General features: G+C 51.3%; 1 protein-coding gene across 1 annotated transcript in view; it reads left to right on the top strand.

Moving 5' to 3' along the window:
* The window catches only part of USH1C (USH1 protein network component harmonin), a 52,559-nt gene that overhangs the window by 12,922 nt on the left and 13,689 nt on the right, over window positions 1-25,948 (top strand). Inside the window, exons 4-15 of the mRNA XM_032641783.1 lie at window positions 9-147; window positions 3,843-3,951; window positions 4,078-4,102; window positions 4,295-4,352; window positions 4,643-4,737; window positions 6,465-6,549; window positions 7,476-7,535; window positions 7,696-7,752; window positions 8,058-8,200; window positions 9,243-9,308; window positions 9,677-9,801; window positions 12,962-13,035. Coding sequence (XP_032497674.1) covers window positions 9-147; window positions 3,843-3,951; window positions 4,078-4,102; window positions 4,295-4,352; window positions 4,643-4,737; window positions 6,465-6,549; window positions 7,476-7,535; window positions 7,696-7,752; window positions 8,058-8,200; window positions 9,243-9,308; window positions 9,677-9,801; window positions 12,962-13,035 — 1,036 coding nt within the window. The remainder of the gene's footprint in view (window positions 1-8; window positions 148-3,842; window positions 3,952-4,077; window positions 4,103-4,294; window positions 4,353-4,642; window positions 4,738-6,464; window positions 6,550-7,475; window positions 7,536-7,695; window positions 7,753-8,057; window positions 8,201-9,242; window positions 9,309-9,676; window positions 9,802-12,961; window positions 13,036-25,948) is intronic.

The following is a 25,948-nucleotide window of genomic DNA, read 5'->3' as shown; positions in this document are numbered from 1 at the left end:
CTTGGCAGGAAGCTGAAGGAGGTGCGTCTGGACCGGCTGCACCCCGAAGGCCTTGGCCTCAGCGTGCGTGGTGGCCTTGAGTTTGGCTGTGGGCTCTTCATCTCCCACCTCATCAAAGGTGGCCAGGCAGACAGCGTCGGGCTCCAGGTGAGTGAGCAGAGCTCAGGGAATGTGGGGACCAAGCCCTCAGGCTTCCTGCCTCCCCCTCATTCACTCACTAGGCTGTGTGGTGTAACATGGTCACCTCGCCCTTCTGAGCCTTTGGGAGAGGAAAAGGGTGACGTATCCTGACAGATTGTTCTCAGGCCTATAGAAGTCTGGCTGCAGGCACTTGTCTGTTTTTTTTCTTCTTTCAATTTTAATTGGAGTATAGTTGATTTACACTGTTGTCTTAGTTTCAGGTGTACAGCAAAGTGAATCAGTTACACATATACATACATCCACTCCTTTTTAGATTCCTTTCCCATATAGGCCATTATAGAGTATTGGGTAGAGTTCCCTGTGCTGTACAGTATGTCCTTATCTATTTTGTATATAGTAGTGTGTTGCCTGTTTTCTTGAGTGGAGCTGAGAACCTGGCTCCCAGCTGTCGCTGCCCCTGCTGCACTGCACCCCACCTCCCTTATGTCTGAAGGAAGAGCATAATTACGTCCTGACACCTGAAGTTCTGGACACATAGCCTTCTCCCTGGAAGGGAAAAGGAAATACTGGCATCGTGCAGTGCTTCAGAGCATAGACTCTGGAGCTGGAATGTCCTGGCTTTGCTATTCATTAGCTGTGTGACTTTGGTGAAATTACTTAACCCCCTGCCTCAGTTTCCTCATCTGTAAAATGGGATGATGATACTACTACTACCTCATCAGGTTGTTAGGCGGGAATAAATGAATTCATATTACAAAGTACTTGTATCAGTATCTGGCTCATAAATGCTGTGTGTTAGTTTGCAGAAAACAACATGCATTTTATGCTCCCAGAATATATATGATTTGTTTGTGTTTGCTTAAGGAAACACACACACACACACACACACACACACACACACAATGAAAAGCAGTTACTTGTTGGAGGGGGAACTGGAGTGGATGGGGGATAAGGTGAGATGGAGTCATTTAAGGCTATGTCTTTTAATATTATTTGGCTTTTGAATCATATGAATGTACTATTTTTTTCTAAATTCTTTTTATTGAAGTATAGTTGATTTACAATGTGTTAATTACTGCTGTACAGCAAAGTGACTCAGTCATAAACATATATACATTCTTTTTCATATTCTTTTCCATTATGGTTTATCACTGGATATTGGATATAGTTCCCTGTGCTGTACAATAGGACCTTGTTGTTTATCCATTCTATATATACCAGTTCATGCTGTGTGTTTGTTAAGCAAGCAGAGAGGGAGATTTAATAAACACCTATAATGTGCCAGGTAACAAGTTGACAGCCAGTTCTCATTGTATGCCTGGGCTTTCTCATCCCCATTTTACAGAGTTGATAGAAGATCAGGGACTTGACTAGAGTCACACAGCCAGTAAGTGGCAAAGCCAGGATTTGAACCTGGGTCTCCTGACTGCCAAGTCCAGGGATCTCTCTTCAGCACCCCAGGGGCCCCTCCCTTGGGGTCGCCACGCCTCAGTGTCTGGGCAGAGATGGGCAGACCTCCAGGTCTCGCTCCTGCCAGAGCTCAGAGCTGTGTTTTTATATGTCCAGACAGAAGAGGCCCTCCCACCCCTGCCCAGAGCTTCCAGCATGTTTGTTACCAGCATCCCAATCTGGGCTGCCAAGCCAGGGGCTTCAGGGGCCCTGATGGCTAATGGTACAAGACACCGTGGAGTGGGAGGTGGAAACTGGGAGCTGACAGACATCGCTTTGTTCTAAATCCCTGTCTCACGGCTCACTGGCAGCGTCTGAAATTTCAGCCCCTTCATTATTCCTCTCCTGTGCCACACATTTTCCAGCCCAGAAACACAGCCAGAGAAAAAAACATAATGAGCTCTTCTCTTGGCGTCAGCTGAGCCCTCTTTTTTTTCCAGGGTGAGGTCTCCTCCTAGGACAAGCATTTCTCAATGATTCCTCCATGATTGGGGGCATCAGGGCATTTTAATGAAACTTAGACTTTTACCTTCCTGCCTGTTTCTCAGGCTTATGAATTATCAACCCTTTCTCGGGTTAACGGGCTCATCTCTCCTTTGTGCCGCTGTCCCTCAGATCGTCATTTCACTGTTGCCCTTGCACAAAGGGCCTTTTGCAGGGCTCCACGCGGGAGCGAGAGGGAGAGGAAAGCCAATCCTGCAAGCTGAGCCGGGGGTTGTGTGGGAATCATTCCACTGGGGTCCCGGGCAGGTTCCCTTTTGGAACAACACAGGGAGCTTCACTCAGAGCAGCTTGGGGAAAACATCTGCATCCATTCACCTGTCTGGGTGGGGTTCATGTTTCTGGGGAGATCGCATGTCTGAGGGTGGGGGAGGGGCACGTTCAGATACAGCCTGGCCCAACTGAAGGTCCCGTTGATTTGACCTGTGAGACTGGGCCCCGAGTGGGGGGCTTGGACCCAGCCCTGGGACTCCTCCATCTCTGCACTTGTGCCCCTACTGGAGTTATTTTAGATTTTTGTCCAAGTGTATCCTGTCTGAACCTACATCCTCTGCCCTGCACAACTTGCTGTATAGTCCAAGGCTAGAGAATAATCTGTGTGCCTTGGTTGTCCCAGCTGTAAAATGGACAGAGTTATCCCTGCCTTTCCTATGGGACTTGAGGGCTCTGTCAGGTGGCAAGGATCCAGAGAGGACAGGACACAGGGAACTGCAGCCAAGCTTGGCCAGAGTCCCTTCTTTTCTGCTTCCAGACACCCAAGAGACAACACTTGTCTGTCAGGGAGCCCTGATGTCAAATCTCAGCAACACTCTTCACTAGCTGGATGACCTTGAGCAAGTCACCTCACCTCTCTGAGCCTCAGTTTCCTCATCTGATTAACAGACACGCAGAGTTGTTGTGAAGAACTGCTGCAAGGAGGCCATCCAGCCATTCTCCTTCCATGAGAAGGCCCCAGAAACCTAGAGGGGTCCTTAGTGACCACCCCCCTCCCGCCCCTGTGGCACCTCTTTGAGCCCCTTGCCAGACCACTGAGAAGGCGGGGGTCTGGGTCCAGGTGTGGAAGGGAAGTGTTCAGGTGACAATAGGGAGAAGGTGACTCTGGGGGTTGTTGTAAAGGGTAGGTGTTGGCCCAGAGGACCCCTCAGAGGCTATGTGCCCACCCAGCCCCCAGACCTCACTGAGAGTCAAGCTGCGTCCCCTACACTTACTAACAAGTCTCTAAAGGGTCAACATGTGTGGTGTGAGGTAGGCCGCCAGCTGACCTGCCCTGGCCTCAGGCTGGAGAGGGTCGGGTCATCCACGATCCAGTCCCTGCTCTGTAGCTAATGACTGTGACTGTGGACAAAACATCACCTCCTGGGCCTCAGTTTCAACTGATGTCTGAGGATCCTTCCAGCCCCGTAGTTATTAAATGGGGAGCTTCAGGACTGATCCCCAGGGCCAAGGTGCTCAGAGGACAAAGGCCAGGGAAAAGCTGCTTGAATCTTGTTGGAGGGTCGCCCTTCGCATGAATTCCAGAACCTGATGGTGCCCCAGTGGGTGGAAGGGACAGAGTGAGGGTACAGAATCCTGACTTCTCCTCCCAGCTCTGCTACCCGCTCTCTGTGCCCCTCGCCCCCATCTTGGTTCCCCCATCTGTAAAATGGGCAGAAAGACTCCTGGAGAGCAGGCCAGGAGTATCTGGCCATGAGCCTGCCCAGCTGCCCGATGCTTCCTCACCCTGGTGCGTCTTCTCTCTGCCTGTGGTTAAGGTAGGGGACGAGATCGTCCGGATCAATGGGTATTCCATCGCCTCCTGCACCCATGAGGAGGTCATCAACCTCATCCGCACCAAGAAGACTGTGTCCATCAAAGTGAGACGTGAGTGAGGCCAGAGCACGGGGGTGCTGACGGTGGGGCAGGGTGGGGCACCTGGTGGTACCCAGCTCCTAGGGGAGGAAGGGAGGGCAGAGGAGCCATCCTAACCCCCATACCTTTCTCCCCCAGACATCGGCCTGATCCCTGTGAAGAGGTGAGCAGGACCCTCCTCTGCAGGCAGACTCCTCCCTATGGGCTCAGGGTCCTGGATCAGCCTGGGGTCTGGCCAGCACTGCCCCTGGGCCAGTGATGGTGCAGGCTTCAGATGGGGAAGATTTGGATTTGGGGCCTGGTGCCTCAAACATCTCTCCCTAATGACCCGCCTTCTACTTTCCCCTGCCATCAGCTCTCCCGATGAGCCCCTCAAATGGCAGTATGTGGATCAGTTTGTGTCGGAATCTGGGGTAAGGGTCAGGACCGCCGGTGATGGGGGCTGGATGGGCTGGATGGGGTAGCTGGTCCTGAAGGAAGGCCTTCTCTAGGGGTGTGTCCTCAGGGGCTTCATATAGGCCCCCAGCACATCCAGAATGCCCCTGTGGGTGGTGGCCCAGCTGGTATAGACACACACTCCCAGGGACAAAATGGCAGTCGGGCTCATGTGGGGACAGCATTGCTCGCCCCGAAGGCCTTATGAGCACAAGAGGCCCCTTGCACAATGCGGACACCCGGTGACCTTATCGTCTCCCTCCCTCAGGGTGGGCAGACCAGCCTGGGCTCCCCCAGCAGTCAGGAAAACAAGGAGAAGAAGGTCTTCATCAGCCTGGTGGGCTCCCGGGGCCTTGGCTGCAGGTGGGTGGCAGGTACGCCCTGGGGCTCACTCATGGCCAGCAGACCCCAATAGGTCCCTCACACCACTCCCCTTCCTCACTGCTGCTTCTGAGGAGATTTTTGTCCACTAGCAATGACACTTCTTGGTGCTTGATTTCCCCTCTGAGCTTCACAACAGCCCTGTAGGGCCAGAGGGACAGCTCTAACAGGCCCATTTTACAGAGGAGGAAACTGAGGCCCAAAGGCAGAGCCATATTCCTTTGGTGGGCCCTCAAGTCATGCAAAAGGAACCTGTCAAGCTGATCATGTCTGTCACAGTTCCCTTCTCACTTATTACCTTGTGGCTTCCTTAGGAGGCAGCCAGGGAGTTGCAAACAGGCATTGGGTCTCATGGGGCATTCTTGTTAAGCACACAGGTACTGCAGTTAGAGATCTAGGCCCTGCTGTGCCACCTATGAGCTCTAGAACCTTGGACAAGTTACTTAACCACCCTGACCCTCAGTTTCTTTTATTTATTTGTTTGTTTGTTTGTTTTGGTTGCTTGTTTGTTTGTCTTGGTTGCATCAGGTCTTCGTTGCAGCAGGTGGGCTCCTTAGTTGCAGCTCGCCAGCTCCTTAGTTGTGGCACGTGGACTCCTTAGTTGTGGCATGCGAATTCTTAGTTGCGGCATGCATGTGGGATCTAGTTCCCTGACCAGGGATCAAATCCGGGCTCCCTGCATTGGGAGCACAGAGTCCTAACCACTGTGCCACCAGGGAAGTCCCCTCAGTTTCTTTCTCTATAAATCAGCAGTAATAATCCCCATATCACAAGGCTGTTGTGAGGAAGAGTGAGATGACAGAATGAAGTACCAAGCCTAGTGCCTGGCAGGTAGTAAGCAGTTCGTAAATATTAGCTATTATTATTTGTCTTTTTTTTTTTTTGACCGCACCACGAGGCTTGTGCGATCCTAGTTCCCCGACCAGAGATTGAATCTGGGCCCTCGGCAGCGAAAGCGCAGAGTCCTAACCACTGGACCACCAGGGAATTCCCTAAGTTATTCTTCTTATTTCCATTCCATCACATTTCTGACAAGCATAAGTGATTTAAAAAAAAAAAGTCCCTCCTTTCTAAGAAATTATAGCTTAATATAGAAGCCAACCACATAAACAGTTCTAGTATTGAGGGACTCTGTCACGGAGCTGCATTCTGGGTCAGGCGTGGCAAATAAGTTTTCCATCCTGTGCTCTCTCTAGTCAGTTAGTGGTGGCTGCCCTGGAGTACTATTTTGAAAAGAACTTTAATGCTGTATCTAGGCGTAGGTGGAAAAGAGTGTTGCGATTGATTAGTGATATCTGCCACAGATCTGGGAGGGGAGATTAACAAACAGTACAAGTGCCATCCTTGCTGTAGGTGTTTTAGGAGCACAGGGAAGGGAGCAACCAGCTTAGTCAGGGGATAGAATAAGGAGATTGGTTAAAACCTTGTAGAGGAGATAACATTTGAGAGTTGAGGAATGCATAGGAAAATGCTAGAAAGAGAGAAGAAACAGCATATGCAATAGGTTGGATGAGAGGTTGGGTAGGGGGAATTAGACGTAGCTTTCTGTTGGTAGTTGCCACAGGGAAATGAGGCTGAACAGGTAGATGACAGAGGGCTTGGGTACTGAGCTCATGCGTGACCTGGACACACAGGCATGGGGGCCGGTCATTGAAAATGAGCCAGCACTGAAGAGCAGAGGCTCACCTGATCTTCCGAATCTCCCACAGCATTTCCAGCGGCCCCATCCAGAAACCTGGCATCTTCATCAGCCACGTGAAGCCTGGCTCCCTGTCTGCTGAGGTGGGGCTGGAGGTGAGTGACCCTGGGCCTGCCCCAGTGGGGCCCCTGTGGGGCGCAGGGTCAGACTGTGATCGCACAGGGATGGAGCACGTGCTTTCCCACACAGCCCTCTCTCAACACTCACTGGCTGATGATTCCTACTAACCCCCAAAGGGAAGGCTTCACAGAGGGGGTGACATTTGAGCCTTTCTCCAGCCCTTCTCCAGCTCTGAGAACCTTTGGTCCTGAGCTTGGGATGTAGTAATAATAATCAGAATTGACATTCATTGAGCGTTAACTGGATTGGACATTGTTCTAAGCCCTTTAAAATGTATGAGAACTCTGAAAATAAGGTACTATCGTTAGCCTCATTTCACAGATGAGGAAACTGAGAGCCAGAGAAAGATCTTTCCAAGATCATGTACGTAGTATGGCAGGGCTGGGATTCAAACCTAGGTGGTCTGATTCCAGAGCTAGATAGAACTCTTAATCTCATCTTTGGACAAGTTATTTCCTCTTTCTCTGCTTCAGTTTCCTATCCTGTAAAATGGGGGTACTAGCCTTCCTTCTGGGGTCATTGTGTAGATTAAATGTATTAATACATATGCTTAGAACTGTGTCTGGTACATACTGAGGGATCGATTAACGTTAGCTATGATACTAGTTATTATTATGACTCCACACAGAATCTACTGTATGAGAAGCTTAAAGGCTCCTAAGTCTACAAACTGAGTTTTTAAAGCAAATGTCGTAAATTCAGCCAAAGTAATGAACTTCTAAAGGTGTAATATTTGACAACTGATGAAAGAGATATGGGGTGGAGGAGCCCTGGGAGGACCCTATTGGAACTCTGCTCTTTCGGAAGAGTTGAGGTACAGCTACTTGAAGACCCAACGTCTGATGCTGGCCTCCAGGGGGAGCTCTTCCAACATGCTGATCCCTCTCCATTTCTCCACCAGCCAGGGGACCAGATTGTCGAAGTCAATGGCATCGACTTCTCCAACCTGGACCACAAGGAGGTGAGATGTGGGTTTTTCACCTTCTGGCTGTGATCCTCTCTGCTGTCCTCTTCTCACCTACGTCCCCCTTGCCACAATGTCTGAAACCTTCTGTGCTCTCCAGAGGCCTCAACTACTCTGATCTGTCAGGTCTCAGCTGACTATCTGCCTGTCCCCACAGGCCGTGAACGTGCTGAAGAGTAGCCGCAGCCTGACCATCTCCGTCGTAGCTGGAGCTGTAAGTCCAGAACGAGCTGGTGGGGGCCCCGTGACCCCTGACCTGCAGCCCAGCTGCTCAGACCCCTGATCTCTGCCACACACTCGTGGGAAAGGCCAAGGGGTCTCCTTCCCTGAAGCTCTGATAGCAGCTGGGGAGGATTTCTGCCCAGCCAGAAGCTTGGGTCAGACAGAGCAGGAGCCACAATGCCTGACATGGGGGGCCACGGAGATGAGAAGGCAACCCAAATCTTGGCCCTCAAACTCTGGCAGTGGACTTCTAGGTTCCCAGGGGACTGAGCAAGGCGCCTCTTTTCTCCCCATGAGGGCCGGGAGCTGTTCATGACAGACCGGGAGCGGCTGGCAGAGTTCCGGCAGCGCGAGCTGCAGCGACAGGAGCTTCTGATGCAGAAGCGGCTGGCGATGGAATCCAACAAGATCCTCCGGGAGCAGCAGGAGATGGAGCGGCAGTGAGTGTGGCCAGCCAGGAGGCCCCTGCCCTGCCCTCCCAGACCACTGTACCATCCCACCCGCCTTTCTTCCTGCCCACTGCATCCTGAGCTGACTTTATTCTCTCCCTCGAGGCCTGTCTTCAGACCAGATGGGCTCAGTGATGCTCAGTGGAAGCATCCCCTGCCTCCAGACCACGAGGCTCCTCCTCCCTCCTTGCCAAGGAAAGCCCTTGATTTCCAAGACCCAGGAATATGGAAAATGAGGATGCTACTAGCAATAACTAACATTTGTCAAGTACCAACCACGTGGCTGGCGTTGTATTAGGGCCTTGTTTACGTTCCTCAACTGAATTCCCATAATAGCCCTGGGAGATAGATGGTATTAACCCATTTTATAGGTGAGGAGACTGAGACTCAGAGAGGTTACACCACTTGTGTCCAAAGTCAGACATGGCTAAGCTGTGGAATTCATACCCAGGCAGTTTGGCTGCCCCATCTATGGTGATAAGAACTACCCCCCACCAACTCCAGAGTGGCTGGGATGATGACTGAGAGAATTCATAAGTCAAAAACTATTGTCAAGATCCCAATCCAGATACATTCTATGAGCATAATAAGAATTTGGGAAAGGAAAGTGGACAGGATCTTTCCACCTCTCCCATCACAGAATTTGCCTGAAGAACCACCCTGGGTGGTACCTCTGCCCTTTACTCTGGCCTTGCTTAGCAGCCCCGGCTTTGCCTCTGGGAGGACCTCACTCAGTCAGTCACTTTATGCTGGTGTTTAGAGGTGGCTGCATGGCATGTGGCCTGCACTGAACTGCCTCCAGTCTCCCGCAGTGCAGAATCTCTGCTCAGCAGTGCCAGACGAAACCACACAAGAGCACAGGATCCAGACTTTTCTGGACCCTCTTTCCCAGCATCCAAATTTGGTCCAGGCATCCTTGGAAAAGAGCCTGGAAGAAATATTTAAAACTTTTCTCAAATCAGAGATTAGCTGCAAGGAAGAGTTAACTTCTCTGACATAGATTCCAACATGCCAACTTGCATTTGTGTTTCAGAAGGAAAAAGGAAATTGCCCAGAAGGCAGCAGAGGAAAATGAGAGATACCGGAAGGAGATGGAACAGTGAGTGCCTTGGCCCCATGTGTCTGCACACACATGTCTGTGCGTGGACGTGAGTGTACTCGAAGGAGTGCGGCCCCAGAGGCCACCTCCAGGCCCAGTTTACCTGGCCCTCTTGTCCCCCTGGCGGACTGTCCCTTATTTGTAGTCATTCCATAATCCTAGTAAAACCCATCATATTAGGGTAACTGGAATACAGTCTTGTAACTGTCAGGGTGGCATTCACACCTGATTTAGAATACAAGTGCCAGGGACTCGTTTTCGTCACAGCTACAACCACGTGGCTTCTCCCCAGGCTGGTTGGCGTTCCCCAATAGGCAGAAGGCAGGCCTGCAAAGGTTCTGACTCCAGTCACAGGCGTCTTATTTCAGGATCGTGGAGGAGGAAGAGAATTTTAAGAAGCAGTGGGAAGAAGACTGGGGCTCAAAGGAACAGCTCCTGTCGCCTAAAACCATCACCACCGAGTTGCACCCAGTACCCCTTCGCAAGCCAAAGTGTATGTATCATGTGCCAGGGGAGAGGGGGCTTCCTTCTGGGGCCTGGGGATGTCTAGACAAAGATAGAGGTCTCCCGCCACTCACCACCACCTGCCCAGGTGAATAGGCCATGGCTGTCTCTTCATGGAGGGGTGGCCAAGTGCCAGGTGCTGTCTGCCAGGGCATTGGGATGGTTGGGATCTGCCTGTCCTCCTTGTGCTGGGGGCCGGCTGCCAGGCTCTCCCCCATGACACAGACTCAGGCATGTGCCCTTGGACTTCTGAAGAGGGGCTGGAGAGCTGTGGCAAAAGCCAACTGCTGATGGGATTATCATCCTAGTATTTCAGGTGTTGTGTCCTCCTCTTGCCCGGTTCTGAATTGGGGCTGGGGTAAAACAGCAAGAAAGAGGGCAAGGGGCTCACGTGAGAGAAGGACTCTGGTGGTCCAAGGCTGGTGAGCAATTGCGGGAGGAGCTTACCGAAGTGCCCCTACCACCTGCATCCCTGTGTGTGGACTGCAGTCACGCCACTCCGAGGATGGAGCCGGGGAGAGAACTGTGTGACCCTCCCAGGCACCAAACTGCAGCCATCCTTGGGCCTCAGCAACCTCTGCCCTTCCCATCTCCTTTCTTCCTCTGTCCTGTGTTCCCACGTCCACTCGCAGTCCAGGCCCCCACCATGTGCTCCCCCGTGCACCTGCTCTCCACCCCAACTCCCAGGCTGTCATGTCTCTTCAAGGGGCAGCTCACACCACCAGGGCAGGGTTGGGGGCTCAGTCTCAGTGCTTCTTCAGTGGGGTAGTGGTGGGGAGCCAGGAGCCAGGCAGCTTGGGGGGCCGTGGCAATCACAGGTCCGGGATGCCTGGTTGGGCCTTTACTCGCTGACTTTACAGCTGTTTCGATTTGTACTTGACACAAGGCAGATTCTACTCCAGCTGACTGTGCTCAGCCGGCCTTGGACCCTCCCGATATGAGGCAAATCTGCACCCAAGAACCAAGGTTCCCCCACTTCCCCTGTGCAGCAGCCATTTGGGATCCTGTGATGGGGTCCGGACAGCTTTGGCCCCAACTTTGAATCATACTCGAGCCCTAGAGGGACATCAACTTGCCAACCCAGGCCACTTGGGTCAACAAGAGGCGCAGGGCATCTGGATGGTTCCACGTCACCCCTCCCTGGTGCAGGGCAAGCATCTCCCAGCACATTTCTTGCTGGAACCGGGGCAGTGTCATCTTGGGTCCTCTCCGAAGGACAAAGCACTTTCTCATCAGCCGCCCCCATGACATTCGGTATGAGTTGAGGATGTGGCCAGAGCTAGATTCCCGGCGAATAATCTGTGCTTTAGACAGGTAGCTAATTTGCTCTTCGGAGTGAAATAGGAGCTTCCGAAAGAGAGAGATCGATTTTAATTGCTTCTCATGAAAGTAACCCTAGTCAATTTAGTACCTTCCTAGAAATTGGGTCTTGGCCTCAAAGCAAACACACTCTCTCAGGAACTGTAAAAAATAAAAGTCCTTTCTCTAGCTATTTATTCAGTGCTTTTCAACCAAATCAAGCTTCTTGAATAAAAGGAGCAAAAACTTTCCCTTTGCTGGAGATATAAATGTCTTCTAAGGGAACGGGAGGAAGCAAGTGATTGAGGACCAGGCTCTGCCGGCCTGAGCTGAGGTAGCCAGGCCACCGCCATCCATTTGCATCTGCGTTGGCAGTTTATTTTTACTTTGGAGATTAGGCAGGAAGTGCAGGAAGGCCTCTGAGCCAGCTCAGTTCCCACCTTTTCCCCATTCCTCGGAGGCTGGAATGGTCTCTGCCTTTTAGGGCCGACAGGCCAGACTGCAGCCAGCCCCTCCCTGACCACTCTTCAATCTGGGGGTCCAGTCAGCTGACAGGTTCTACCTGACTCAGGTGTCTTGTGCCTGTGTGGAGCCAGCATTTTTGAACAGACAGGAGAGAGTGTGAAGCATCTCTTGCCTGGAAAATGAAGCCACTCATCCTAATGATCAGGGGGGACTGACTGTTCCCCTCCCCGCCTGCTTCCCAGGGGCTCTGCCTGCCTACCCATGACCGACCTCAACATTACCCTGAGCCCTCAAAGCCAGGACGTACAGTCACAGAGGCCCCAGAATAGCTTTCCTTAGCAAAAGCAAAAGGGGGCAGAGGGGTAATTAAGGTTCCCAGGGCTGGAGGGAGGCTTGAAAGATAAGAAGTTTAAATAAGAGCTTTCCAGCCTTCTCATCAAGGACCCCATCTATTAGCCCCCAATCCCATTAGACCCCATGGTTTGGAAGTTGAGTTTTTTCTTACTACACTAGTAAGTAATCATTTATATTCACTTACTATAAGTAGCGAGTACTTACACTAGTAAGTAATCATTTATATTCACTTACTATAAGTAGTTTTATTAAGTAGTCCCTCTTGTTAGCAAGAAAGCATCAATGTTCCATTGTTGAGTAAATATAAACCGAGCCCAAAGCAAAGGAACTTACGTATAGCCTTTTCATAGGTTAATAGGCCAGCTCTTCTAATTAATATTTTGAAATATTAATAAGCAGCTCATAGCAGACTCAAACACTACTTTCCAGGGCCCCAGGGAGGCCAGAGTCCAGGTTAGAAATCACTGGAAAGGACAGTTTGCTATTCTCCACATTAGGTCAGAATTCATGTCTTTCTAAGCACACGTGCCCCTTTTACCCCTTGGGACCTCCTCACCTACTCAGGATCCCAAACTTCTGTCTGCTGCCCACACACACAGTTCTGACATTCCCTGGGGACCCAGAGCTCCAAGGGTGATGAGAAGAAGCTGGGAGGATCTGTTTCCCATTGCAAGCCCTTGGCATCAAATGTGTATAATACTCAGATACTCCTGTCATCAGTACTGCACCTCCTATTTCAACCAAACACCCTGCAAAATGGTTCTCATGCTGCTGTCAGATCAGAGGCCCCTGTTGTGAGCCCATTTTACAGATGGAGAAATGAGAACTACCAAGGTTGAAAGCACTGCACGCACCATCCCAGAGCAAGAAACCTTTGCTCTGGATTCCTGAGCCCTGTTCTCGCCCCTGACCTCCCAGCTCTCCCGTGGAGTAAGCTGGTCACAGGCCCCCAGGCACCCCCAAGCACCTCTGGCTTCTTGATCTCCCAAGTCCTTCTTGGTTCACCAACTTCCTCCTCTTTTCCCGGGTAGATGATCTGGGAGTGGACCCCGAGTTTGACCCAGCAGATGACCTGGACGGAGGCACGGAAAAGCAGGGAGAGCAGGTTTGCTGCCCCCGCTTCGCTCCCTGGCCTTGCTGCTCTGTTTGCCCTGCCCGCCTCCTCCTGCCAGCCCTGCAGACACCCAGCTCTGAGGGTCCAATATGTGGTAGGGACTCCTGGAGTCCGGGAAGCTCCTCCAAGCCCCGGCTTGGTCCAAGCACTGCACACAATACCTTAAGGACAAGACTCACGGCCAGGCTGAAATGTCAGCTGGAACTGCTGGTTCAGATATTTAATACTACCCAAGCCTAAGTTCTTTCTCTGCTGCTCTGGCCTCTCCCCCAAGACTCCCTAGACCTCCCCAACATCCAGCAACTAAGAGGATAGTGCTGGGTCTAGCAGGGGGCTTTCTAGATCCTGTTCCAGAGCTCAGGCTGGTCAAGGGTGGGTAATTAAGCCATCACTTCTGGCCAGGGAGCTTCAGCCTTGAGGTATTAGCCCATCCGTCATGCTGTTGCCTGGGGAAGGCAGGGGGCTGGTGATCTGGCCTGGGTGGGGATATGCTTTTCTGGGGGCAGATCTCCTGCCCACTGCTGCTTGAGCGCCCTTCCCCGAGCTGACCCTGCCAGAGCCTTCTCTTTCGCCGTTGAAAGCAGAGGACGTGGCCTGCTCTGTGAGACAAGACAGTTTTGTTCTGTCTGACAGTCGTTCTAGGCAGAGACCCAGGCTCCCTTTTGTTTCGGGTTGTTTCTTGGATGGAGGAACCTGACACCGGTCAGGAGAGGCCTTGTTCAATGGGGCTTTGTGTTTGCAGACTGTGGCTGTGATGGGGAAAAGCTCATCCTTCTACAAGGGGCTTTCTCTTTGACTTTCTGGCACTGACTTCTGAAGCCAGTGTCCTGGGGAGGGGGGCGGGGGGCAGCTGACAGTGGCCCGGAGCCTGGGAATCGGGCCCTTTCTCAGGTGGTCTTGGGCCTGCTTTACAACCCAGGTCAGGCCAGGTAAGTGGAGAGTCAGACAGAGGGTGCGGTTCTGCTGTTGAATTTGCCGAGGCTGTTCTTCATCTCACAAAGCCGCGAGTTCCTTGGGAACCCAACTCCTCCTGGCTGCTGCCCATGGATGCTCTGGCTGAGCTGAACTGCATCTCATTGCTTTGTTCTCTGTGTTCTTATAGCCTTTGGATGGTTTTATCGCTACGATGGCAAATTCCCAACCATCCGGAAGGTAGGCCAGGACTGGGTGCTGTTTGCTGCTGAGTTTGCCGTTGGTTTTGACCTTTTCCAAACATTGTTTTTTCTCCTGTCGTCTCTCAACAGTGTGACCGCCTGTTCACTGGGGGGGCTAACCCTGTCTGTGCCTCTCTGTCAGACTGATGTCAGATGGCAGGGCGCTGTCACAGCGGCATCGTGGGGGAGGTATTCATGGGCTGAGACCTTCCCAGGCACTGCTGGGTCGGCACCAGCCCCACTGGGCACGGGACAGGGCAGAGCCATGGCAGGAAACTTCTGCTCTGTTTCTCTGTCAAGTAGAACCAGAGGCCAAGACCAGAAGCCAAGGTCAGACAGTGAAAAATCAAGTTGGGTGCAGGTTATGAGACATGCACACAGAGGATTTTATTTGAAAAAATAATAAAAGGAGATGTACAGGTAAAATCTTTTCCAGGCACTAATAACTAGATAAATGTAAAAGAACTAGCGTCTCCCCCCCACACACCTCCCATCAGAAATCATGTCACTCGAAAATCACTCTTGGTGAATAGGAAAGCTTATTTTCCTCTATTCATTAGTCCAGTCATTCCAGAAATAGCTGGTATTTTGGTTTTCATTTCATTTCCAAAAGAGAGAAAAATTGCATCTAGGTAGAAGCAAGAGCAGCACATCCACCCCATCTGCCTCTCCTCTCAGTCTGGGCCAGAAGGAATATCTGCCATGAATTTAACTGACAGCTAAAGGACAACAGAATCATGTCCCTCATGCTGGCTCTGAAAATCTATTGACATTTTTTCTAGAGTCATGTGAGATGCTTTGTCTCCCAGCAGCTGGAGCGAAGTCCCCAGGTAATACAAGTGGCCCTCTATGGCCGTGATCAGCAATGCACAAAATTCCCCTTATTTGAAAAGATAACTATTCAGTGTCTTCTTGAGCCCTCTGGGTCTCAAGGCGCCCAGGTCTGTGACCTCACAAAGTCTATTCCAGCGCCTGAAGGATTCATGTTTCTGACTGAATCCTTTCCCCAGGACGGCTTGAGTAAATCACGGAGACCAACCCTACTTGTAGGAGCCCGCCATCTGGCAGGGCAGGCAGATTCACACACAGCTAAGTAACATGTATGGAGAAGGCTAGTGTGTGATCAGTAAGCAATGCTATGGGGCAGCTTGCCTTTCTGCATCAGTAAGCAGGTACTTTTTTCTTGGAGATGGGACAGAAACTGTCATATCTGCCTGCCCCACCCAGGAGCCCTAGCTCTAAAATCTTAACACTGGTGGTTTTCTTTAAACTAGTAGAATGACCATGCCTATTATGATGCTCCCTGTGAGAGGCCATGCCCTTAGTCTAGCAAGCTGCCATTGGGTAGAATGTTTCTGGCTCCTCTTGGGGAATTGTCTGAATTGATAATATGATAGTAGGGATTCATCTATCAACTGAGCTGAGAGTCTAGTGAACAGGGTAGGAAGGAATCAAGCAGAACTCTGAAGTAGTGAAAAACATTTTCTCGAGTGGCTCACAGACTGCTCTGGGGGTGAGTCCCCATATCCTAGATGGGGAACCATCTCCAAAGCACCTGTGCACAGAGGTGGGGGTAGTCTTTAGGAGGGGAGGCAGAATGACTCGGTCACATGTCCATAATGACCCATCATGCCCCTCCAGCTGTGGACAAAGTTGTGTGTCCATTGCTGGAAAACTCAATTCCTCCTTCCTGGCTTTGGATGCCGGGATGATTCAGGAATTCTGAGAGTAGGCCCCAGGAAGCCTTGTGGGTTTGGGGGTGAGCTCAATGAACGTGCAGGCCTCCTCCTTCCCCAGAGTGTTGACTCTCTCTGCTGGCCCCTGTCCTCCATGCTGTGTGATGGGGTCTGACGCTCCCCCCTACCATGCTCCACTGCCCCCAGCTCATCAGAGCACCGTGGGGAAATTCACGTCCAAACTCTGGCGCCACCACTTACTAGATGTTTGACGTCCAGCAAGGGACTTCACCTTTCTGAACCTCGGCTCTTTCATCAGAAGGGGTATAATATGTATTTATGAGATAATCAACTTTTAATCCCTTGGCACATAGGTAGTCCATAAATCTTAATTTTCTTCATTCCTTACTCCCTGGCTTCCCTGCAAGCCCATGGGAGAAGCAACCAGGAAGGCAGACGTTGTGGTCTAATTCAAACAGGAAAAAGAAGTCTGTTTGCCCTGCATCTCCTTCCCCCAGTCCTCTTCAACCCTGACGGCCAGTGAAGAGCAGTTAGGCCATCCTCCCTACCTTCTCCTGCCCACCATCTCCCAGTCCTGTAGTTTCTGTCTGGTCCTCAGTTCGGGAGCCTAGTTCAGAGGGAACAGTGGATTTGGACTCTCCAGCATGAAATGGTCTGGAGTTTAAGCATCAGGACAAAACCTGATGTCCCTGGCTCTGGGCTCCCAGGTCGGAGGTTGACACCCTTCTCCTCTAGCTCAGGACAGGGGATCTGTCCCAGATTTTCTCTAGAATCTACCAAGATGCACCTGTGATGTCTGAACATCCAGTTGTTGGAGAAGGCATATGCCCAGATACTAAGAAATAAATACAATGCTTTTTAAAATACAGCGCTTTGAAGCTCACAAAGCTCTTTCATAGATGTTATTTCATTGGCTGTGAATGGCAAACCTGTGGGGTAGGTATTTCCCCCATTTTGGAGATGAGATAAACCAGGCCCAGAGAGGTTAAGGAACTTAACCAAGGTTACACAGCTTGTTAGTGAACTAGTAAGCCAGTTCTTCTGGCTGGCACAGGGAAATGTGTCTCACTCTGTGATGGGTAGCAGCGTCCTGCCTGTCCTTAACCTTAAGTCCAATGCCCAGTGTGGTGGGGCAGAGCTAGGGGAGGGGCTCACTGTGGGGTGGTTGCCTGCTGTTGTCTGAAGACTGAATGCCCTGTTTGCTCTGCTGTGCCAGTGTCAACACTACCTTGTAACCCTTGTCTTATAAACAATGCCACATCTGCTCAGAAAGGAAAGGATAAGAAGAAAGCCAAGTATGATAGCCTTCAGGAGTTGAGAAAGAATAAGAAGGAACTGGAGTTTGAGCAAAAGCTTTACAAAGAGAAAGAGGAAATGCTAGAGAAGGAAAAGCAACTGAAGATCAACCGGCTGGCCCAGGAGGTATGTGTCCTGCTCCCAGGCCTGGTGAGCTTTCCTGGGGCAGTTTGGTTGGTCCCCACCACGCTCTCAGGGAACCAGATGGAGTTGCTCTTCCCAAATGCAGTCCAAGGATGGAGTGAGCCTGACCTCCTCCCCAGGCTGGAGAGTGACATCTTCCTACCTACCCAGAGTCATCTGAGACTAGCCTCTGGCTTAGTGTATGTTTGGGATCGAGACGGGCCCGCTTGCTCAGGGGCTGGCCTCTCTACCCAGATTGTAGGTCTCGGGTTAGCCTCTACACAGGTGGCTAGAGATTTGAGTCTGTCCTCTACTCCCACCACCCCCAACCAGAGTATGAGCCCAAGGCTAGGCCGCTCCACCCTCCGTGTGGCTGTGAGGCTGCCCTCCCTGCTCAGGGTTTGAGTCGGAGGCTAACCCTCTGTTCAGCTATAGATCTGAAGTTAGCCTTCTACCCACCTGTCATTAGATCTGTGTCAGTTTGACAGTTAGACAACCCCCTCCCCAACCCAGGTTATGAATCCAAGACCCATTTTCCCCTATCTGCCTTGTGTCTGAGGGTATGGGTCTGAAGCTAACCCATTTAGGCAGGTGGGGGGTCTGAGGTTATCCCCCAATTAATCAGGCTGTGAGTTTGAGGCTGCTCCCATCAACATGAGATGTGTCTGAAACCTCTAGACCTCTTCAACCCCGGAATATATCTAAGGCTGTCCCCTTCAAGACATGTCAAAAGTAGTCTTCCAGCGTAAGTAATTGCTATTTCCTAGGTAACTCCCTAGCTGTTGGAGATATTAACTGGTTTTGCTTCTCTTTAATGCTTCCATGAATCAGAATGCCAAACTGATTAGATTACAAATCCAGAGAAGTCCTGAAAAATGTGAAGTGCATTAGATCTCTCATTAGGAGCAAATTAGCTAAAAGATTAAAGATAAAATTGAGCTTGTGCTCCTGAGGACGAGGTGGCCTGGAGGGGAGATGAAAAAGAGTACAGTTGAACTCTTGGGAGGTGCTGAGAGCCTATAAAAGGACCATACTTGGAGAATCATAAGAGCCTCAGGGTTGGTGGGGATCCTAGGGGCCAGCTAATCCCACACAATGCACGAGCTCCTTCTCGGATTTTGTCTACACCTGCCGTTAGCTAGCCCAACACCCTAACACCCCCTCCCCCTTATCTCCACCTCCTCTGGGGCCAGGTGGAACAAGCCTGGGGCTTTTTCTAGGTAATTGACACACCCAACAATTCTCTGGGTTTTTTTAAGAAGTGCTTCTGTTCTACTGATTTGAGTGTGCCGCCCACATGTGACTCAAGTGTGCCCTCTGTCCTCTCCCATTTTGCGCCGGTCTTGGGTCCCAGGTATCGGAGACAGAGCGGGAAGACCTTGAGGAATCGGAAAAGATTCAATATTGGGTGGAAAGGCTCTGTCAGACGCGCCTTGAGCAGATTTCCTCTGCTGATACTGAGATTTCAGAGGTAACGGAGCCCTTCTTTCCACATAGACCCACCCTGGGGACAGCGGGAGGCAAGATGGCCACTGGCAAGCTTCACTGTCCAGGGCTGCCAACCAGCCCACTCCCCCTTCCTCTCTTGAGGAGGGGGGCATATCTGTATTTCTGGGATTATCTCCAGAGTGACCACTAAGTCCCAGCTCATCTGAGATGATCCCGGTTAGGCCTGTTGTCCTGGCATAACTACTCAGATGTCCTTTTCACTGTCAAGTGTGTTCCAGTTTAGATGACTATTGGTCATCTAATTGGTCATCTAATGGATTATATGGTCGCCTTCTTACCACCCACATAACTTGGGGCTCCCCTGCATTTGGGCACTCCCTACTGGCCACCTCGTATGGGATCAGCTGGGCACCCAGGTGGCAGAGAAGTGACACCCCCATGGTTCTGGTTTGAGGGTGGTGGGTCTTCAGCAGCAAGAGAAATAAATAGATGAGCATCATACTCGATGTATTGTGAAGTGGGGCACTAAGCAGTTACAGAACTTCCTTGCAACCCCCCAGATGACCACAGGGCTCCCGCCTTCCCTGCCTTCTGTGTCTCCCCTGGTCCCACCCCTGAGACGCTTCGCAGGTGGGCTGCACCTCCACACCACTGACCTGGATGACATCCCCTTGGACATGTTCCACTATCCCCCCAAGACTGCTTCTGCCTTGCCTGTGATGCCCCACCCTCCACCCTGCAACCCACCCCCCAAGGTCCCCGCGCCCCCTGTCCTTCCCTCATCAGGCCACGTGAGTGCCTCATCCTCACCCTGGGTGCAACGCACTCCACCCCCCATTCCCATCCCTCCCCCACCATCCATTCCTACGCAAGACCTCACTCCTACCCGCCCACTGCCCTCGGCACTGGAAGAGGCACTAGGCAACCACCCCTTCCGCGCTGGGGAGACAGGCAATCCAGCAGCAGAGGACTGGGAGGCAAAGAACCACAGTGGGAAGCCGGCCAGCTCTCCCGTCCCTGAACGGAGCTTCCCACCCACCCCAAAGGTACTACCTCTGTTCTGCATGCTATGCTGGGAATCAGGAAGAGTGGGCCGGGCTGCTGTTTCCCAAGTCCTCCTCTGTTCCTGTGAGTGGAGACGGGAAGAAGCATCCCCCCACCCCCTTTTCCAAGAACAAGCTCCCCAGCCTGCATGTTGTGGATGTCCTGCATGTGCGTGGTTTCTGCTGATTTTGAAGTGCTGTATTGTATGGTGAATTGCCTGTGATACTTGGGATGAGCAACATTGTATCAGTGTTGATTGCTCTCTCTTTGTTCCACTTGGCTAGTATGGGCTGGTAACATTCAATGTAGTATTTGCAAGGCTGTGTTAATGAAGAGCCAGAGCTCTATTTCCATGACAGCCAGTTGTTTCTTGATATTAGCTCAGAAAGCCTTGAATATGGGAAATGAATTATCTGTTTAACAGGGGAAAGGGGGGATGGGAAGCAGAGGAGCAGTATTAGGCTCTGTAAATGAGGGGATAACACTGTCCAGTAATTAGGGCATCACTGTGCCATTTTCTATGGCACTAGCCAACTGCGTTAGCTTGAAGCACAATGCCCATAAGTTTCTGGCCAGCTTCCAGCTACAGAAAAAATGAAAATGGATAGTTCCTAGAAAGCTCCAAATTTACTACTAAAAGATTAGGGATCTTTTTCTTGGATGTCAGCAGGGAGAACAGTGATCATTCTCAAAAAGACGTGTTTCTCATTAATTGTTCTTAACCCAAAGGCTAAGAGGCGATCCCCAAGGAAGAGATGGAGCTTTGATCCTTTGGAGGGAGAAACAAAATATTTCTCTGCTCCAGTAGCTGTGAGGCTAAGACTCCAGTCAGAACTACAGCAGCGCATGTCAGCGAAGGGTGGGGATTTGGGGGGAGGGTAGTCAGTGGTTTCCGATCAGTTGTTTTTATTAACCTTTCCTGCATGGATTTGAGTTCCTGCATGAAGTACAGAATAAGCATCTCAGGGCATTCAGGGGCGCTTGGGGGAAGGAATGTGGGAATGAAGAAAGTGCCAGGTGCTGACGAGGCTGCAGCTACCAGCAGGGCACTCGGAGGGACTTCCGGTGGGGTCCTGAGCCCCGAGCCCTGGCAGAGAGAAGTCTGTCTGTTCCAAGGATGTCTGGCCCCAGAGCCCAGGCAGTGCAGTTTGCAGGGGCTGCGTTAGCCTGGCAAAGAGGCCCACATCCTTCTTGTGAGTGGCCCCCACCAAGAGGGGCAGCAGCTTTCCCTCAACAAATTCAACTCAGTAATCAATTGGGCACCTTCCGTGTGCTTCCGTGTGTGGGAGTGGGAAGCTGTGCTGAAGCGGACACAGAGGCAATTGGCACACCTGTGCTCTCCAGGACTTTGCTCTCTGAAGGATTAGTGGCTGACCAGGCAGGATTCAGCTATAAAATTGGCACGGGCTAGGTGCTGTGGGAGGGATTCATTCTAATGGGAAGTTGAAGGTGCCTCTGTAGAGCTGAGCCTTGAGGGATGGTGATACATGGAGGATGGGAGAAGGGCATTGCAGGTGCAGGGGACATAACGATGACAGGAAGGAACTACCCAGGTTTGAATCCTGGCTCAGTCACTGGCTAGATGACTTTAGGCATGCATTATTTCATCTACCCGAACCTAGGTATCCTTGTCCGTAAAATGGGAATGCTGATGGCACCTACTTATGACATGGATCAAATGAGTTAATACATGAATTCATTCTAAGTTAATACTTGGGAGAGTGGCAGGCACATAGGAGGTGCTCAATAGACATTACTTATGCTCAGTGACAGATCAGGGTACAAGACAATTTGGGTGAAGCTGCAAACGTGAAGTCGGAGGTAAACTGCAACCTTTTGAGTCAGGGTCAAGATTCAAAAACAGGGTCCAACTTTCTTGGATTTCCCCAGGCATCACGAAGTTCCCACTGTTAGTTCCTGATCAGAGCAGAGAGAAGGTTAAAAGAGACTCTCCCCACACAAGGAGCCTCTGAAGAACTGGACCCTAAATCTCTTAAGTGACATCAAAGCCAGTGTTGTCCCTGATGCGGGGGCTAGGGGTCAGCTGTTTTGGTTAGCTTCATCCTGCTCGCGTCAGCACTTTGGCCCATGCACCGCTGACCCTGCCCAACCTTCTCCTCCCTGCATGCTACTGGCGAGTGGTCATCAGTGCTGCAGTAGGACGTGTGGACCATCACACATCTGCACAGTCAGCCCCGCTGCCAGCAGGTCTCAGGTGGTGGAAACAAACACCTGTGTCAGGTCGGCACCTGTGCCTGCCACACAGGCACCTGCCAGGGGAAGGTTTTGAGAGCCACGTGTACTCCCAGGCACTGCCCCATACACCCACCATAATACTGAGTCATTCGTTTACTCAGGTATCATGTTTAATGAGCACCTACTATATGCCAGACACCGTGCTGGGCACTAGAGAACCACCACAAAATAGGCAGCCCAGTCCCTGTCTGAGACTGTCTGGTGGAAGGGCAGACAAGTAAGCAGGAAACTCCCACACTACCAGGGCAGATGAGGGAAGCACAGGTGCTATGTTGAGGGGAGCGGGTGGAGAGGAAAAGCTCAAGGAATGGTCCCCAAAGGTGGTGATACCCAAGCTAACACCTGGGCAGGTAAAAAACCCTCAAGGCAAGAAAACCGGGCATTTTGGAGGCTCCAGTTAGGCAGTGTGAGAAGGGCGAGGAGTGAGGGATGAGGCTGCCAAGGAAAGTAGAGAAGCCCATGGGGGTCGAGCCAAGGAGTTTAGTGGTCAGTGCGGACCCATGAAGGGTTTGGGGCAGGGCTGTGACCCGATTTGTCTTGCCCAAGATGATCAAGTGGGTTAGAGCAAAGCAGACGTGTTGCATCAGCTCTCCCGGATGCCGCACTTACTGGTCCTCCCTCCCAAACCCCCACCTCTGTGCCCACCCACCAGGGACAGCAGATGCTGCATGCGCAGTCCGGGAACTGCAACTGTCTCCTTTGGGAGAGAGGAAGCTGGATGGCACCCGTGGCCACTGAGAGAGAGCCTTGAAAGTATCCTCTGACTGACAGTGCCCGCTGGCGCCCCCTAGCAGGCTCTGGCTCAAGTCCCTGATTCCTCAGGACCACCCAATAGTTTCTGTGGCCTCAGGACACACTGTGGCCAATGGACTTCTTGTCCCCGTCCCTAGGACATCCGGCAGGGTGAACTGACCAGGCTGGCTCAGTGCATGGTGTGAATTTGCCTGTGTGTCAAAGTGCTGTGGTTGGCCTGGGCCACCTGGGCCATGACCTCACAAAGTCTCTCTTTAAACTAACCCCATAGACATTTTGCCCAAGCCCACAGCCTCCACGAGGCCCTGGCGTGTCCACCATCTCCAAACCTGTCATGGTCCACCAGGAGCCCAACTTCATCTACAGGCCAGCTGTGAAATCCGAGGTCCTGGTAAGCCCCTTGGGTCCCCTCCAGGGCATCTCCGGAGGAGCAGACATGCACTGTCTCCCCTAGCTGCTACTGCCTCTAGAGCGAGGTGGGATACAAACTCACATGAGATGCCATCTTGTCACCTTCTCATTAGCCAAGAGGTGAATCCACATAGGTATAAGTGGATGTTGCCACAGCCAGAGAAATGCCTGTTTCTCACTTGACCAAACAGCTTAGAGCGCCATCTAGAAGTAATAATATGGTTCCTATTGTTAGCCCTGTTTAACACTTGAGGAAACCGAGCTTAGAGAGGTTAAGTAGGTTGTCCAAGGCAGAGCCAGGACTGACAATTTACTCCAGTCTTTCAGACTCCGAAGCCCAAACTCCTACGTACTTGCCATTTTGTCAAAACCTACAGGGATTCCAGTTGCCCTGGCCTGCGCCCCTAAGGCCTGTCGTGGATCACCCTCAGATGGGGAACTGGCCAAAGCAGATCCACTTCCCTTCTCCACTTCCTGTCTCACTCCTCACTAAGGCTGGGAATGTGGGGTGTGGCCCTGAGCGGGGGGAGGGTCTGCCCACCCCCAGTCACCCAGGGCTGAGCAAGCTGGGACTCAGGTGCACCCCCTGCAAGGGTACCGGCCCCTGACAGGCCTCCCACCCACAGTGGGAGGAGTCATGCCAGAGTTTATATTCCCCTTTCAAGGAAACCCTATCCAAGTGTTAGGGTGGAGTAGCTCAGATACTTCTTTTGAGCTTTAGCTCTCCAAAAAGCAAAGTTCACGCTCCTGGGACAGCCTACTGATGCCTCCGCAATGTGTTTTCAGGCTGATGACAAGGGGTGGTGTCTTCTTGACTAGGACTAGGTAGCTGATGCATCTGGGGGCGTTGAGGGGCCCCTCACATAAATCAGGCTGTGTCTGTCTGGGGAGGGATGTTGGCCAAGCAACCCCAGGCTGGCAGGCCCAGGGTTTGGCACCAGGGGGCAGAAGAGACCTATTGGTAACATCCAGCGTGGAACTTTTTTTTTTTCTGGCAGCCACAGGAGATGTTGAAGAGGATGGTGGTTTATCAGACAGCGTTCCGACAAGTAAAATGATACCCGTCGTGTGTCTGTGGTCCTCCCCACCACCCTCTGCCCCTCCCACTCTGACCTCTCTGGGAGTGCCTGTCAGCTTGGAGGTGGCCCCAAGCACCATCTTCCAGGAGCCTCAGGCCAAAACTGTGTCCTGTTACCTGTGGCCAGGGGTTTTGGGTGTGTGTGTGTGTGTCTCATATCAGGTGGGGATCCTGGGCTTGTGAGACCCCATGGCCAAGCTGAGAAAGCAGCAGGGTCCCTGGGGGCTGGCCTCTTTTGCTGCTGTTTGTTCATAGAGGAGCAGCAGAGGGACCCCTCAGAGGGTCACAGAGGCCAAGATAGGTGGTTGCTGCAGCTCTAGGAGAGAAAAAGGGGCTGCCTGAGGTGTTTCCCTGCCCCTTCCCATGTCTTGCCTCCTCAAGGCAGATCATAGCTTCACCAAACCACACTTGGCCCCAAGCCACCATCAGGGAGGAAGTGGTGGCCCAGGTCCTCCATCTGCAGGGGGCGCTCCTGTGCACAGGGCCCCACAGAAGTCCTTGCAGGTCCATGAGTGGATTCAGGCAGGCAGCCACTTATCCTCCCACCTCCTGGGGCTTACATCCTCAGAGCCAGCCATTGGATTGGCTGTCTCATTGCTGATGAAAGAGACCCCAAGATGGAGATCTTGCAGCCAACATCCTCACCAATAACCGAATATCTGACTACAGGCTGATTTGACTGCAGTCAGGGAACAAAGGGGAGGTGTCAGCTGTACAGTGAGATAGGAGGGTCTGCAGAGGAAGCTGCCCCCAACGAGGACTGAGGAGTGACAGGTGACAGCTGACACTTAGCTGTGGTATGCCAAGCACTGTTTCTTTTTCTTTTTTAAGTGTTTCTTTTATTTTTGAATCTAAAATTTCAAACTAATTTTAAAATTTTGTTTACTTATTTTTTTTTAATTTTTGAATTTTATTTTATTTATTTTTTTATACAGCAGGTTCCTATTAGTCATCAATTTTATACACATCAGTGTATACATGTCAATCCCAATCACCCAGTTCAGCACACCACCATCCCCACCCCCCTGTGGCTTTCCCCCCTTGGTGTCCATACATTTGTTCTCTACATCTGTGTCTCAACTTGTGCCCTGCAAACCGCTTCATCTGTACCATTTTTCCACATACATGTGTTAGTATACGATATTTGTTTTTCTCTTTCTGACTTACTTCACTCTGTATGACAGTCTCTAGATCCATCCACATTTCAACAAATGACTCAATTTCGTTTCTTTTTATGGCTGAGTAATATTCCATTGTATATACGTACCACAACTTCTTTATCCATTCCTCTGTCGATGGGCATTTAGATTGCTTCCATGACCTGGCTATTGTAAATAGTGCTGCAGTGAACATTGGGGTGCATGTGTCTTTTTGAATTATGGTTTTCTCTGGGTATATGACCAGTAGTGGGATTGCTGGATCACATGGTAATTCTATTTTTAGTTTTTTAAGGAACCTCCATACTGTTCTCCATAGGGGCTGTATTAATTTACATTCCCACCAACAGTGCAAGAGGGTTCCCTTTTCTCCATATCCTCTCCAGCATTTGTTGTTTGTAGATTTTCTGATGATGCCCATTCTAACTGGTGTGAGGTGATACCTCATTGTTGTTTTGATTTGCATTTCTCTAATAATTAGTGATG

This window comes from Phocoena sinus, chromosome 8 (genome assembly GCF_008692025.1).
Source record: "Phocoena sinus isolate mPhoSin1 chromosome 8, mPhoSin1.pri, whole genome shotgun sequence".
In the NCBI taxonomy this organism is placed as follows: domain Eukaryota; kingdom Metazoa; phylum Chordata; class Mammalia; order Artiodactyla; family Phocoenidae; genus Phocoena; species Phocoena sinus.
This window is presented reverse-complemented; position numbering and strand designations above follow the sequence as displayed.